General features: G+C 37.4%; 1 protein-coding gene across 4 annotated transcripts in view; it reads right to left on the reverse strand.

The window, feature by feature from the left end:
• LOC132403001 (ADP-ribose glycohydrolase MACROD1-like) overlaps positions 1-13,803 on the reverse strand; it is a 1,163,451-nt gene that overhangs the window by 283,310 nt on the left and 866,338 nt on the right. For all 4 annotated transcript variants that reach the window (XM_059986201.1, XM_059986200.1, XM_059986202.1 and 1 more), the window contains one exon: positions 7,300-7,373. In XM_059986201.1, the coding sequence (XP_059842184.1) occupies positions 7,300-7,373 (74 nt within the window). The remainder of the gene's footprint in view (positions 1-7,299; positions 7,374-13,803) is intronic.

Genomic DNA, 13,803 nt, shown 5'->3' on the forward strand with positions numbered 1-13,803 from the left:
CTCCAGCGTCAGGTAAAACAGATAACACTCGATCGCAAGATGTCCCAGGTCTGGTGAACAGGACTGGGACAGCGCTGCTACGTTTGTACACCATGAGGAGTTGATCATGAAGCACATTCCTCTTCCCCTGCTTTTGAAAGACTCAGCAGTCCAATATTGTCTTATTGGGAACCCTTCTATCTGAATCACCATGTCCAGAATGGAAAGTGTTAACCAAGATTCCATGAAACAGAAGATGTAAGTGGTCCTAATGTCCCTCTGGTACAACAACCAAGCCCTGAGATCTTAAGTTTTATTTACCAGAGACCGTACATTTGCCAGCAAGGTGGTTGGTATTGGGAGTTGAAAGCCACTTCTCTTAAAATGAACTTGTAGTCCAGCTTAGCATCCCCTTTTCTGCAGTCTTAAAGGGAAGTGCGATCGGAGTCCATCCAGGTTATGTTGATTTCAAATACCGATTAATATTTTTATTCTCACTAAGTCGATATTACTAGCTGTACAGCCCTTTGATGTGGTTGTGGTTCTCAGCTCTAACAGACTGAAATGGGAGTATTTGTTGCTTTCCATCAGAGCTACTTGCACAAGTCACTTTCTTCAGTGGTGCCCCAGAAGTAACTCACTGAAACTTATTGAATGCTGTAAGGTCCAGATTGAGTCGATGTGGAGAGGTTGTTTTGTATCGTGGGGGAGTTTAGGACCAGACTGTGCTGCCTCAGAATACAGGGCTATTTAGAACAGAGATGAGAAGGAATTTCTTTAGCCAGAGGGTGGTGAATCTGTGGAATTCATTGCCAAAGGGGCTGTGGAGGCCAAGTCATTGGATTTATTTAAGGCAGAGGTTGATAGGTTCTTGATTAGTCAGGGTGTGAAAGGTTACAGGGACAAGTCAGCAGAATCAGTTTGAGAGGGAAAATGAATCAGCCATGATAAAATGGCAGAGCAGACTCGATGGGCCAAATAGCCTAATTCTGCTCCAAAGTCTTAGTGTCTAACAGTATTTTACACCAGAAATTGCAAAGTAAAGGATATTACTGTCATTCTTAAAGGTAATATGTTCCTGAAAACAGAATTGCAGATCACAGAAAATGGCAAAGCTGCAGCAGCTGAACTACAAATAGCCCCATACCAGCACACATATTGAGTACACCTCACTGGTACAGAACATTGGCTGGCTTTAAAACTGCAGTTAAGTAGTTAAGCAATCATTGCAAACTGCCTGTGACCAGTACCAAAGACAAATAAATCTATTTTTGTTCTGTAAATGGCAGATGATTTTTGCAAGACAAGGTTATTAATGGAAAAGAAACCAAGTGAAGTACTTTGAGTTTGGATAAAGGGCAGTCATTATCTCATTGAATAAACCCGATGTTGAAAATGCCTCTTCAAGTTCCAATGTTGCACAATTTTCTGGTCCAGTTAAGGATAAGTACTGGCAGAGATTATAATGGAGCATATGTTCATATTCTGAACCAATGCCTTATATCTTGTGAAACTTTGTTCTATAACTTAAAAAAATATACATCCAAGGTTCTTAAATTTGTATAAAACTTCAGGATATGCAGCTTTAAAAAGTACTTAATTCATAGCTAGATGCAGATGCATTCTTTTTGGCAATCTATTATGGCAATAATACAAAAGATGAGATTTTGTTCCATCAATACAGAACTCCTGTTTGGAGCGATAAATCTTTCACACAATTCATCTGTGCTTGTGCAAGCATCAACATTAAAAAATGGGGTATAATTCTTTCTAACAATTATTTAAGGAAGGTCAAAGATGCATTTTGAAAGGTATGTAACAATTGCCTTCAAAATTGTTGCAATTATAAATTGAGTTGTCATTGCACACTATTCAAGCATAATTTTTCAGTGATGAATGACCAGACCAAGTTCTACATTCATAGCACTGGATTCAAATGATTTTAAATTGTTCTGGTTCTGCATAAACGTTAGATTCACAAGCAATTAATCGGACTGATCAAGAACAAATCCAGCTTTTTGCCTTTAGATAATGACGTTGAATTTTTCATTCAGGCCACTGTTGGCAGAAATGGGCAAACTTTAGATAGCGACAAATGTACATGAGCAGTTATTTGCTTCCATATAGACGAGGAGACACTAACTATATCTGATGAGCATGGCTTGTCAAGGGACCTCCATCAAAAACACGATTGGGTGGCTGAAAGCCATAACCAGGAAGAAGCACGATCGCTATAAGGTACGATGCAAAAAAAGTAGCAATCAGTTCGACATATAGTTTGACAATGCTCCATGTCTGATAACTGTACCTTCCAAAAAATTTAAAGCTACACATATAGTGGAATGCTTTATTCACTATGCCACAGTGAGTTTATGGTTAATAAAATGTTGCAATCCAACTGACCTAGAGTGAACAGTTAAATTATCACAATCAAAAGATCATTGTTGATGGTAAATATGCAAGAATGATAAAGTGATATCTATTTTAAATGTTGCATATAATTACTATTAATAACCTCAAATTTTGCAACAAACTTGACTCAAGCATATTCCTGTAATATACTTTCAACTGATATTTCTTAACTTTCCAGTCAGAATATCATTAATATCAAAAACAAATTAACAAACAATATGAAATCAAATCATTCATACAATTGGCTTGCCCCCAAAAATCCTTTCAGTGTCTGTTTCCTTTTTTCAGGTCTTAATACAAGTTTGAGAACAGAATACGAAACAGATAAAGAATGAATATAATAGCATATTAAAACATTGACCTTGTGCCTTTCACTTTTTTAATGAAAGGTTGCACTTCTTTTCCCCAAAAGCCTCTCGATTGTTAATATTCTTTACAGGTCCATCATTCAGGACAACAATGCCGCCAGTAGGCTAAATCATTTTGGATCCACTCCACCGTCCAGACACCACACCCACTTATACTTCCTTTCACCAAATATGGAGAGGGTGAGCCCAACAGGCATGAAGGAAATGGTTCCAAGTAGAAAATAATCCTCAAATGCTGTACCTCAAGGTCCTACTTCTGGGATATTCTGGTAGTATATCCACGATTACAGAGCAACACTCATTAAATGCTGGAGGAAGTCAGCAAGTCAGGCAGCATCAATGGAGGGGAACATTTCGAGCCAAGACCTTTCATGAACACTGGAGATGAAGGGGACAAAAGCCCGAAGAGGATGGGGCTACAGAAAAGTGTACAAACTGGCAAGTGACAGATGAGACCAGCGGAGGCTAAAGGTGGGTGGATGAGAAGGGGATGAAGAAAGAGGCCTGGGGTGAGGGAGACAGGTGGAAGTCATAAAGGGCTGAGGAAAAAAAAATTTCAATGATTTCATTGATTCTATTCTGGTCAATACTCTATTATGGATTTATTGAGTATGCCCACAAGAAAATGAATCTCAGGGTTGTATATGTTGACATATAAGTACTTTGAATCTAATAGCAGAGAACAGGGGAATGTGAAGAAAGGGAAAGAGGAGGGGAACAAGAGGGAAGTGATGGGCGAGTGAGAAGAGAAGGGATGAGAGGGTAACTTAAATGGGGAATGGAAAAAGAGAGAAGGAGAGAGGAGAAGACATTAAAGGAAGTTTGAGAAATTGATGTCTGTGATATCAGGTTAGAGACTATCCAGTTAGAGCATGAGGTGTTGCTCCTCCAACCCAAGGTTGACCTCATCATGGCAGTAGAGGAAGAGGCCACGGAAAGACATGTCAGAATGGGAATGGGCAGTTGAATTGAAATGGATAGCCTTCAGGAGATCCCAACTTTTGAGGCAGACAGAATGAAGGGCTCAACACAGACTTGTTTTTTTAAGCAATTTTAGTTGGTAGATACATTTAACAATGACAGATTTAAAACATTTCCATTAATTAAAACACATGCAAAATTTTTTAAATATTGTAGTAAAAATAAATAAATTTAAAACACTAAGAGTGAATTAAAAACCTTAAAATAGCTAAAAAGCTTTGATAAATCATAGGAAGAAACTCTCATACGCAAGGTCAATGCCAAAAGCACTTAAATGAAAGATGTTGCTGTTCCAACGACGGACTCATATAAAACTGAAGGATGCATGTGGCATGCCCAGTTGTGTTGAATGATTGAATTTAAGGTACTTCTAGCTCTTGAAACATAGGCTTTCATCAAAAAAGACAATGTGTTACAAGGGGAACACATGTCAAATGGAAATTAACATAATGACCGACAGTTAAATAAAGGACAAAATTACATTCTAGCACTATTTCCCATAATGTCTCTTAGTAACTTTTGTAGTTACTATTGTCAATATACCAAAATATACCAATATACCAAAATTGCACAGCAATATCCCATAAATACCACTGGGATAAGGTAACAGTATATCTGTTTTCCGGTGACATTGGTTGAGTGCTGTGTTGGAAAGGACACGGAGGAAGAATGTGGTTTAACATTTTCATCAAGCATCTCTGAAAATGACACAGAAAAGTTACAATCTTAATTGTTTCTCCAGCATTTTGTATGTGAATCCCAACAGTATTGAACAAGTCTGAATACAATTTGCCCGTGTTTAATAACTATGCAATTAGCAAGAGAATGATAAGAAGAGGAAAAAAAACAGTCCCAGGCCTAGTAAAAGGGGGAAAGATGAGAATTATTACTGGACTAAATATAAAGAGCAAGTATATTACTTTCCCTTTCTCTTTTCTGCTTCCAATCTCTCTATATCCAATTTTATTTGCTGAACTTTATTTAAATGTAATTTTACACTGTGCTTCATACTTCCTAGTTTGAATGGTGCATCTCAGACATCTTGTTCATTTCAGTTGAGGCCAACATACACTGCATCAGGTAAAGGATTAGAGTAAGTCTCTGCCCTAAATCCACAAATATCTGAGGTCTGCTGACAGCAAACTGAACAACATCCTCTCAACGGCAAAAGAAAGTTTTGCATTTAAATTGCATCTTTCACATCCTTAAGTCCCACTGCAATGCATAGGGACCGATCTAATGCAGGATTACATTATTGAGAGCATTGCTGAGAGTGAAATACGAGTATTGATTAAATTCCACTAACAGGGAACACAAACAAGTCTCATTCAGCTTAATTCTTACTAAAATTCAGTATGTAGAGTACATCTAAAGGAAAATACAGAACTACAAACATTATTTGACTCACAAAGCCAAGAAATACAATGCAATTATATTATTGAAAACCAGTTCAACCTCGTGCAGAAACAAGATTTTGTCCATCAACACAAGTTCAATGTCACCAGAAAGAAGGCAATTCCATCCTATCTAATAGATCATAATTCAAGAAGTTCATCTTTCACTAAGACATTCACCAAATGTTTAGTGCCGTGTTACACAGTGGTTAGTGCATTGCCCAAGGCAACTACATTTCACCAGCTGTTTCTAAAGATACTGCTCTTTCATTGCACTGGAATTAGATAACCGCGTATCAGTATCTATGTGCATACCTAGAAATTTATAAAATAGATAAAAGTAATTGTTTGTTTACTTTGGTCATTGTAAAGTAAGAGTAAGAAAATCTAGAGAAGCATTTCTGTAGCAACCAAAGGTGATCAGAAAGGTGGGAAAAATTCACAGGTGTGCTCAGAACACAATCTGTTAAAAGTTACAGCTGAAATAAATGGCAGTAAATCAAACTTTTGGCATCATGTTACTTAAATCATTTAACTAAAGGCCAGTAATTAAGATTTACTGGGATTAACAATCAATCTACATTAAACAAAGTCATTTAATTGTTATGGATTTGCATAAAACAGCATGGACTTGAATTGAAAAGGCAAACTTACTGCAGAAGTATCTTGGAATTGAAGAACTCTAACATTTAACATAAAATTATGATTCTAATTAAATGCAATTCAAGTATGCACTATGCAGTTTGTATATTCTTGGTAATATGTTTAAGATATGTAGCGATAACTGATAATTAACAAGATTCAAATGTATTAAATCCAAATAGATTCTCTTCCTGGCACACTACTCAGTTACATATGATATCGCAAACATTTTCATTGTCAACATGTCTTTTGACTGTAACTGCCTCAAGTCATGATAAAGCCGGGCCACACAACATGGCCATTGTCTCAAACACACATTACAGGCAAATGTCCACATTACAGGTGGTTGCATTCCAGTACTGTGATTTTCATTACTGCAAGGCTTCTTCATTTGCACTTGCATCAGGAAATGCAAGCTGAAAAAATTTCAATACATGTTTTCCATGAAGGAGAATTTTTACTTTTTATCTCAGATTTTTGCCCACAATATGTGACCACCACAAAGATGAATATCTGCTACCCAAGCTCTATAATGCAGGATTGCCCATACTGGGAGCTTTACAAAGTTCTAACATTGTCAACTGATGAAATAGATTCAGATTCTGGGACTTTTCATCTGATAAATTACCCTGGCAAACAGTATAGTGCACAAGGGAATTGGCTGTTCCATCAGACAGGTACAATAATTGACAAAACTTATAACAATTTAAATGATCCAGTGCAACTGCGTATAGAATGGCATTATTGACATTGCTTATTGTTCACTGCCATCGATCGTGTCCATTGCCACCAATCATCCTCAGAGCTGCCTCTTGGTGCTTGGCAAATGTAACATATGAAGAAGTAGAGATGATATTCTCTACTGCATTTTTATCTTGCAGAGAGGTATCACCACTTACCCTTAATCTTAAATTACTAGCACAGACAGCATCAAGAGATTCAAGATGCACAAGCTGCCTCTCTCTCCAGAGGCTCACTATTAATCAGAGTCAGGACTTCAAATCGCTATGGTAATACAAAAGCTAAATTTTCACTTATAAATAGAAAGCAACATGATTATACTCCCTACCACTTGATGTTGTCTTGCTCAATGTGCAATTGGACTGAGCAAAAGTCAGCAATTAATTAAGTCAGCTTGTGGTTTAAAAAAAATGATCATCTTGAGTTATATGCAGAAGAGGCAACTTGCTCTGTTGATTTTCGAAAATCCATGCTCTCAACTGTTAATTGTACGAAGGCATTGATAAATAAGGTTAATGTAGAGACAAGAAGGGCTTCAGGATAGATGGCACTTTCCAGACATAGCTGCCAATTTCTGAATCAGGCAGCTCATATCTACAGCAACATCATCATTTGAGAATTGACTTGACTTCTTTCGAAAAATGACCACAGCAATTTCAAGCTCAGTTACCACTTCAGGTTCACAGAACATAAAGATTCAATTCACAAAACAAATGATCCATGATTTAGATCGTTTGACGCTTCACTGACCATAGCTCCAAAGTAGAAAACAGATTACATACCAGATCTTGTTTGTCAACTAGCCATTCTTTAATAGTTGAAACTGCAATTTCAGCTGCATCTTCTTGTGGAAAACCTAGAAGACAAAAAAAGTCTTTTCTTAAGTATTCACTAAAAGAAAGCAGTGAATAATTCAGATTTCAATTTGTCAACCACCAGTTGCTTAACTTAGTATTTTACATAAGTGCATCCTGTGATCTGTCTCAGAGGCTGATGTCAGAACATTTTTCCAGAAAATGAACCCTCGATGGTGTTCCCGGTAGGACACCTAAAACCTGTGCCCAACCACTAGGTACAGTGTTCAAGGATATCATTAATCTCTCACTGCTGCTGTCAAAGGTTTCTAGCTGCTTCAAAAAGGCATTAATCATACCAAGAAGAGTAGGGTGAGTTGCCTCAACAACTATCATCTAGTTGCACTCACATCTACTGTGATGAAGTGCTTTGAGAGGTTGATCATGGTTAGAATTAACTTCTGCCTAAGCAAGAATGTAGACCCACTGCAATTTGCCTACCACCACAATAGGTCTACTGTGAATGCAATCTCACTGGCTCTCCACTTGGCCTTGGGCCACATGGACAACAGCAGTACTGACATCAGACTTCTGTTTATTGATTACAGCGCAGTGTTCAACACTACCATTCCCTCAGTACAGTCGGCCCTCCTTATCCATGGGGGACTGGTTCCGGGACCCCTCACGGATACCAAAATTCGCAGATGCTCAAGTCCCTTATTCAACCTGTCTGAATCTGGTGGACCTTAGGACCCAGTGGAACCCCAGACCTTATTTAACCTGTCTCAGAGTGGTGGACATTAGGACCCGGCGCCAGAGCTCTGAATGCGCAGTGTTTCTGTTCACGAAAATAATTATTATCATGATTGAAAATAAAGTGGAAATAATAAAGCGATCGGAAAGAGGTGAAACACCATCAGTCGTTGGAAAAGCGTTAGGCTATGTTGGTCAACGATTGGAACAATTTTAAAGGATGAAGTGAGAACAGTTCTGCCCCGATGAAAGCTACAATTATTACTAAGCAACGCAGTGGTTTAATTTTTGGTTTTTGGGTTTTTGATCCTCCACATCAACCCAGCACGGTGGAGAGTGTACTTGGGAGTGATCTGTCCCAAGTCCCGAGCCCAGCGCTGAAACATACATTCTTAAGTGTTTCATATGCATAGAATGGTAAAATATATACTATATACTAAGAGAAACGTTTGACTAACCGACGCTAAATAATACCGGATAAACCTGTTCCGACTTAAGAGAACTTCCGATTTTTTCCGATCCCGATGCACGATAACCCACGCACATCCTCCCATATACTTTAAATCATCTCTAGATTACTTTAATACCTAATGCAATGTAAATGCTATGTAAAATGTTTGTTATACTGCATTGTTTAGGGTATAATGATAAGAAAAAAAAGTCTGTACATGCTCTAACAACAAGTGCTGGAAGAGCACTTCCGGGTTTTCGCAATTCGCGGTTGGTTGAATTCGCACATGCGGGATCTGTGGATAAGGAGGGCCGAATGTACTAATCAATAAAGTTTCAAAACCTGGGCCTCTATATCTCCCCCTGCAAATGGATCCTTGACTTCCTCATCAGGAGACCACAGTATCCACAGCTTGGAAATAACATATTTTCCTTGCTGACAGTCAACTCCTGCACACTTTATGAATGCATGCTAAGCCCATTGCTCTACTCTTGCTACATATAACGACTGTGGTAGGCACAGCTCAAATGCCATCTAGAAATTCACAACTATTGTCGGCAGAATTTCAGATGGTGACAAGGAGGCGTGCAGGAGTGAGATAGATCAGCTGGTTGTGTGGTGACACAACAAGAACCCTGCACTCAACGTCAGTAGGATCAAAGAATTGATTGTGCACTTTAGGAAAGGGAATTTGAAAGAACATGCACCAGGGGTGAGCAGAAAAAGAGTAAGCAGTTTCAAGTTCCTGGGTATCAACATCCGTGAAGATCTTTCCTGGGTCCAACATATTTATGCAATTATGAAAATGCATGCCAGCAGCTATATTTCGCTAGGAGTTTGAGGACATTTGGTATTTCACCAAAGACTCAAGCAAATTTCTGCAGATGTACTGTGGAGATCACTTTAACTGGTTGTGTCACTGTCTGTTATGGAGGTGCCACTGAACAGAATCGGAAAAAGCGGGTTGTAAACTCAACCAGCTCCTTCGTGGACAGTAGACTTCCCACAAAAGGACATTTTTAAAAGGAGATACCTTAAAAAAGGCAGCATTCATTGTTAAGGATCCCCATCATCAATGACATGCCCTCTTCTCATTACTACCATCAGAGGGGAGGTACAGGAGCCTAAAGACACACATTCAATATTTTAGGAAAAATTTCGTCCAATCTACTATCAGATTTCAAAGTGGACAATAAATCCATGAGCACTATCTCAATATTTTTGCTCTTTATGGATTACTTACTTAATTTTTCACATATATTTCTTATTGTAATTTATTGTATATTTTATGTAATACACCATACTGCTGCTGCAAAGCAACTAATTTCACACCATATGTCAGTGATTATAAACCTGATTCTGATTCTGCAATTCTAATGAAGTTACTCATTCCAGGGGTGGTGAAGAGTCATAGATTAGATAGGGAGGGAAGGAGAAATCTCAACATGTTGCCCTAAGCAGTAGCATCAGAGAAGTAGCAAAAACATGGAATATATAATCATCCACTAATCTGGTTCATCAACTTAATTTATTTTGAATGGTTAATTTCAATAAGCACAATGTTAATATTCAAAGAACCATTTGGTTTCCCCTGCAGCATTTTCATCAACAATGGGTTTATATACAGAAATTTTATCATAAAATACCACAAGGCATGCAAATTAATAATTGAAATTTATGAGAAAGATGTAAAATAATGAAATTGTTTCTAACAAAAAAAAATTAATTCACTTAATATGTGACTAAAACAGGTTTAAACATGTGTTTATAATGAAATCACTGTTCTCTTGGAGAGGAAACTGAGAATGCCAATTTTATTTCACATTCAAGCAATGGATTGTGCTTCACAGATCAATGGAAATCAATTTCTCCAGTTACAAGGTGCTTAATCTCTGCCTTCACATTGACTAAATCCCTTAATTATAATTTCAGCATACCCAACACTTGTGGTTCATAATGGTAAGTAGTTCATGCAGCACTGGTCTTGAGGAGGCAGCAACGAGCAGGCAAAGGAGTTATCATCAACTCATTCAGCTCCACAAAGTTTTGGAACTTCCTAGGTTCTGGTATGACAGCAATCTTAAGCATCCCAAAGCGCTCAATTTCATTTTAACTGCAGGCAGTGTTATCAAAACACTGAGTGAGTGCCACAGTGGTTACTTTGGGAATAAAGGAAAGCAACATATTCCATGGATTGAAGAGTTTTTGAATCATTCACTCAATTAATTTTGAGAATGCAGCAAAGTCCACGGCAATCCGTTCCACCAAACAGCACATAGAACTTGCTTATAGTAACAAATGTGCAAAAGCAATAGAGCTATTGCATGCACTTTCCTTCTAATCTTTTCATAACAATCTTCTCTGTATATGTTTATAAAGAAAAAAGAATCATTCAGATAATAATGACCTCAAGTGGAAATATTGCAGCATCTCTATTAGAAGCCATGTATACCTATACTGGGAATAAAGTGTACCAAAACCATCTTAAATATGGACATGGATTTATGGTAATTATACATTCTTACAAGGAAGTACATGCAAATTGAAAACTTTGGTGCAGATTTTATAATAAGAATAGCAATCAGCTATGGGCCAGTTAAATTGAAAAATTTGGATTTTGCACTCCCTTATGACTTTGCACTATCAAGAGCTCTGCCAATATAACTGACAATAAATTCAATGAACAACCAGTGGGATAACTGCCCACTGGTTCCCTACTAATAAAAGCAGAAAATGCCACAGGTGAGTCCTTTCCCTCCCTCCAAATGTTATCATTCTTAAATAAATTTTCTTGTGTTGCAATTTTAATTTTACCTTTATGGAATCTCACTTCCTCAAATGTGAATTTGTGTTGAGGATTTGATTTGAATACACACACACACACACACACACACACACATACAGACACACACATATGTATATTTTAATAGCTTATGTAATTTTTTATCAGTCCCTTTTCATCCCATATTTTGCTATCTTCATTTTATTCTAATTAATTAATTATCAATATAATTTCTACTTCCTGCTTTGGACTCTTTTATATCAGAGGCTGCTGACGAAGAGCCTTCCAAGAGGTTTCTGTAATTCACACATTTGGTAAAGACATGTACTGTAGATCTGATACCTGTTGAGAGCAAGTGTGCACTCTAAAATCACACAGACACCAAGAATAGCTGCTAGTGAGATGAACAGCATCATTAGCAGTTCACTGCTGACCGCAAAAATCAAGGCTAAAAAGAAATTAATCTAAGGTAAAGGTGTTTATTTGTCATTTATCATTGTCCCAGAGAAGGTCACAGTCCTATAATGTGAGTCATACAGTATGTCACTCTGGCTCGTGGACAATAATTTTTCCTTTCATGCTGTTATCTTTTTAAGGAATGGTTCAGGTATCCTCTGTGTCTGTCGTGCAACAACTGTTTGAGGAAAGATCCTAAAATAGCTATTTGAAAGAAGGCCAGTAAACATGTCTGCTGGCCAGGTAAACTTTATTGTGAATAAAGCAACTATATAGTTAAGTCAAACTATTAACAATTCTTTTGAAGTCCATGAAATGAAGCTTTATAATCCTCTGCAATTTTTATCAAGAAAATTTTTGTAATGCAAGAACTGATGCATGTTGTTTGTTCTACAATGGTCAAAAGAACATGCATTTATATGGTAATTCTTTTTCACTGCCTATTTTTCTAATATTTTCCCAATCTTTTGTTGCAAAAATTAAGTGATAGATTTTATTATTAAAACTGAGTCCATCCTCAAACTTGCTGCATCAAACTAATTTAAACATTACATGTAATTAACTGCTGTTATTACCAGTTTTGTCTCGAATAATTGCTTTGTGTGGACAGCTACAATCCCATGGGCTTGTACTTAGATATATCAAAATGTCAACCCAACTATCTGCAAGCTGAATTAATTTTATGATGTATTATTTTAAATCAATTATTTTAAAGTTTTTATTAAACTGCCTGAATCACTTTTTTTTTAAAAAAGGCTGTAATTTCCAGTTACTTGGAACTAATTTTGCAAAATTACACCTTCAATCAATTTCAAAATTTTTTCCCAATAAATTTTATTTTGTGCTCTTCATTGGCTTCTCAGTGAACTTTAATCCCCACCCAAGTAACTGGCAAAAGTGAAATGTCATTTATTGTACTTGAATGATTGGCTAACCGGTGCTCACATTGTCAACGATCGCAATTTGAGGTCTCTCTCAGGTTAGAATTGGCTAACATGCGAGATCAGCATAAACTTCACTTTCCTGCAGTATTGCTTCTGTGATTTAATATCATGAAGTTCTGTACCTCTTCTAGAATGCAGGCTGAAACATTTAAGGAGATGGAAATTCTGATGCACTGAATGGAAAATCAGGATCCACATAATCAGTATTTTAGGTATGCAGATGGGACAACAGAGGAGAATTTCATGTTATTAAAGGGACAAGAATAAAGAGAAATAGCCTCTTACAAAGGGTGGAAGAAATGAACAACAGAGATGAGAATGGAAAAGAAAACCACAGATTTGCAATCTGAACTAAAAACAGAAGTGCTGCAAGAAGCAGCAACACTGGAAAGAGAAACCAGTCAATATTTCAGTGGAGTAATCTTTACTCAGCTGGGAAGCTAAATTGAGAATGATGATTGGGCTAGTGGAGAGAGTAGAGTGTTGACAACAATATGGATAGGAGAAATAATATGAATGCCACTGTGATTGGGTATAGGAGCAAAGAGTAGCAGTGTGAAATCTAAGTGGAGGAAAAGGATCCAGGAGTGCTGATGGGGTGGGGACTAGTAACAAGAGAGTGAGTGGGGTCAACGCTGGGAGTGCAGCAGTTTAGGATAGACAAGTTTTTGGAGGCAAGGTTGAAATGAAAAGGAAAGATAGCTGAAATTTAAAAGCAAATAGCCTTAACCTCTCAAACGAGGACAATGGTTCCTGCATCTACATCGTTATATTGTCAAGAGTGAACTTGGTGAATAGCTGGTGAATAATGAGCAGGTGCTATAACCTTGTCTATCAATCCTACGTCAGTTCTATAAGGCTCAGCAAATGTGGACAACGTCAAGTCTAATACTGGTGCGATCTTCAGGATTGAACTTGTGTACTTCCAAGGCTGAGGCTTCTCTGAGAAGAAAAGTTCAATTCAGGGGAGAGAGGATTGTGATAACTTGCAGAGAAATTATAGGCTGATCTATAAGATTGAGGAATCAGTAATATGGCCTCTCCAGTTTACACAATCATTTAATGTCATGCTTTAGCTTTCCTATTGTGCCCTAATTTATATCTCC

Source organism: Hypanus sabinus, chromosome 12, assembly GCF_030144855.1.
Source record: "Hypanus sabinus isolate sHypSab1 chromosome 12, sHypSab1.hap1, whole genome shotgun sequence".
Classification (NCBI taxonomy): Eukaryota; Metazoa; Chordata; class Chondrichthyes; order Myliobatiformes; family Dasyatidae; genus Hypanus; species Hypanus sabinus.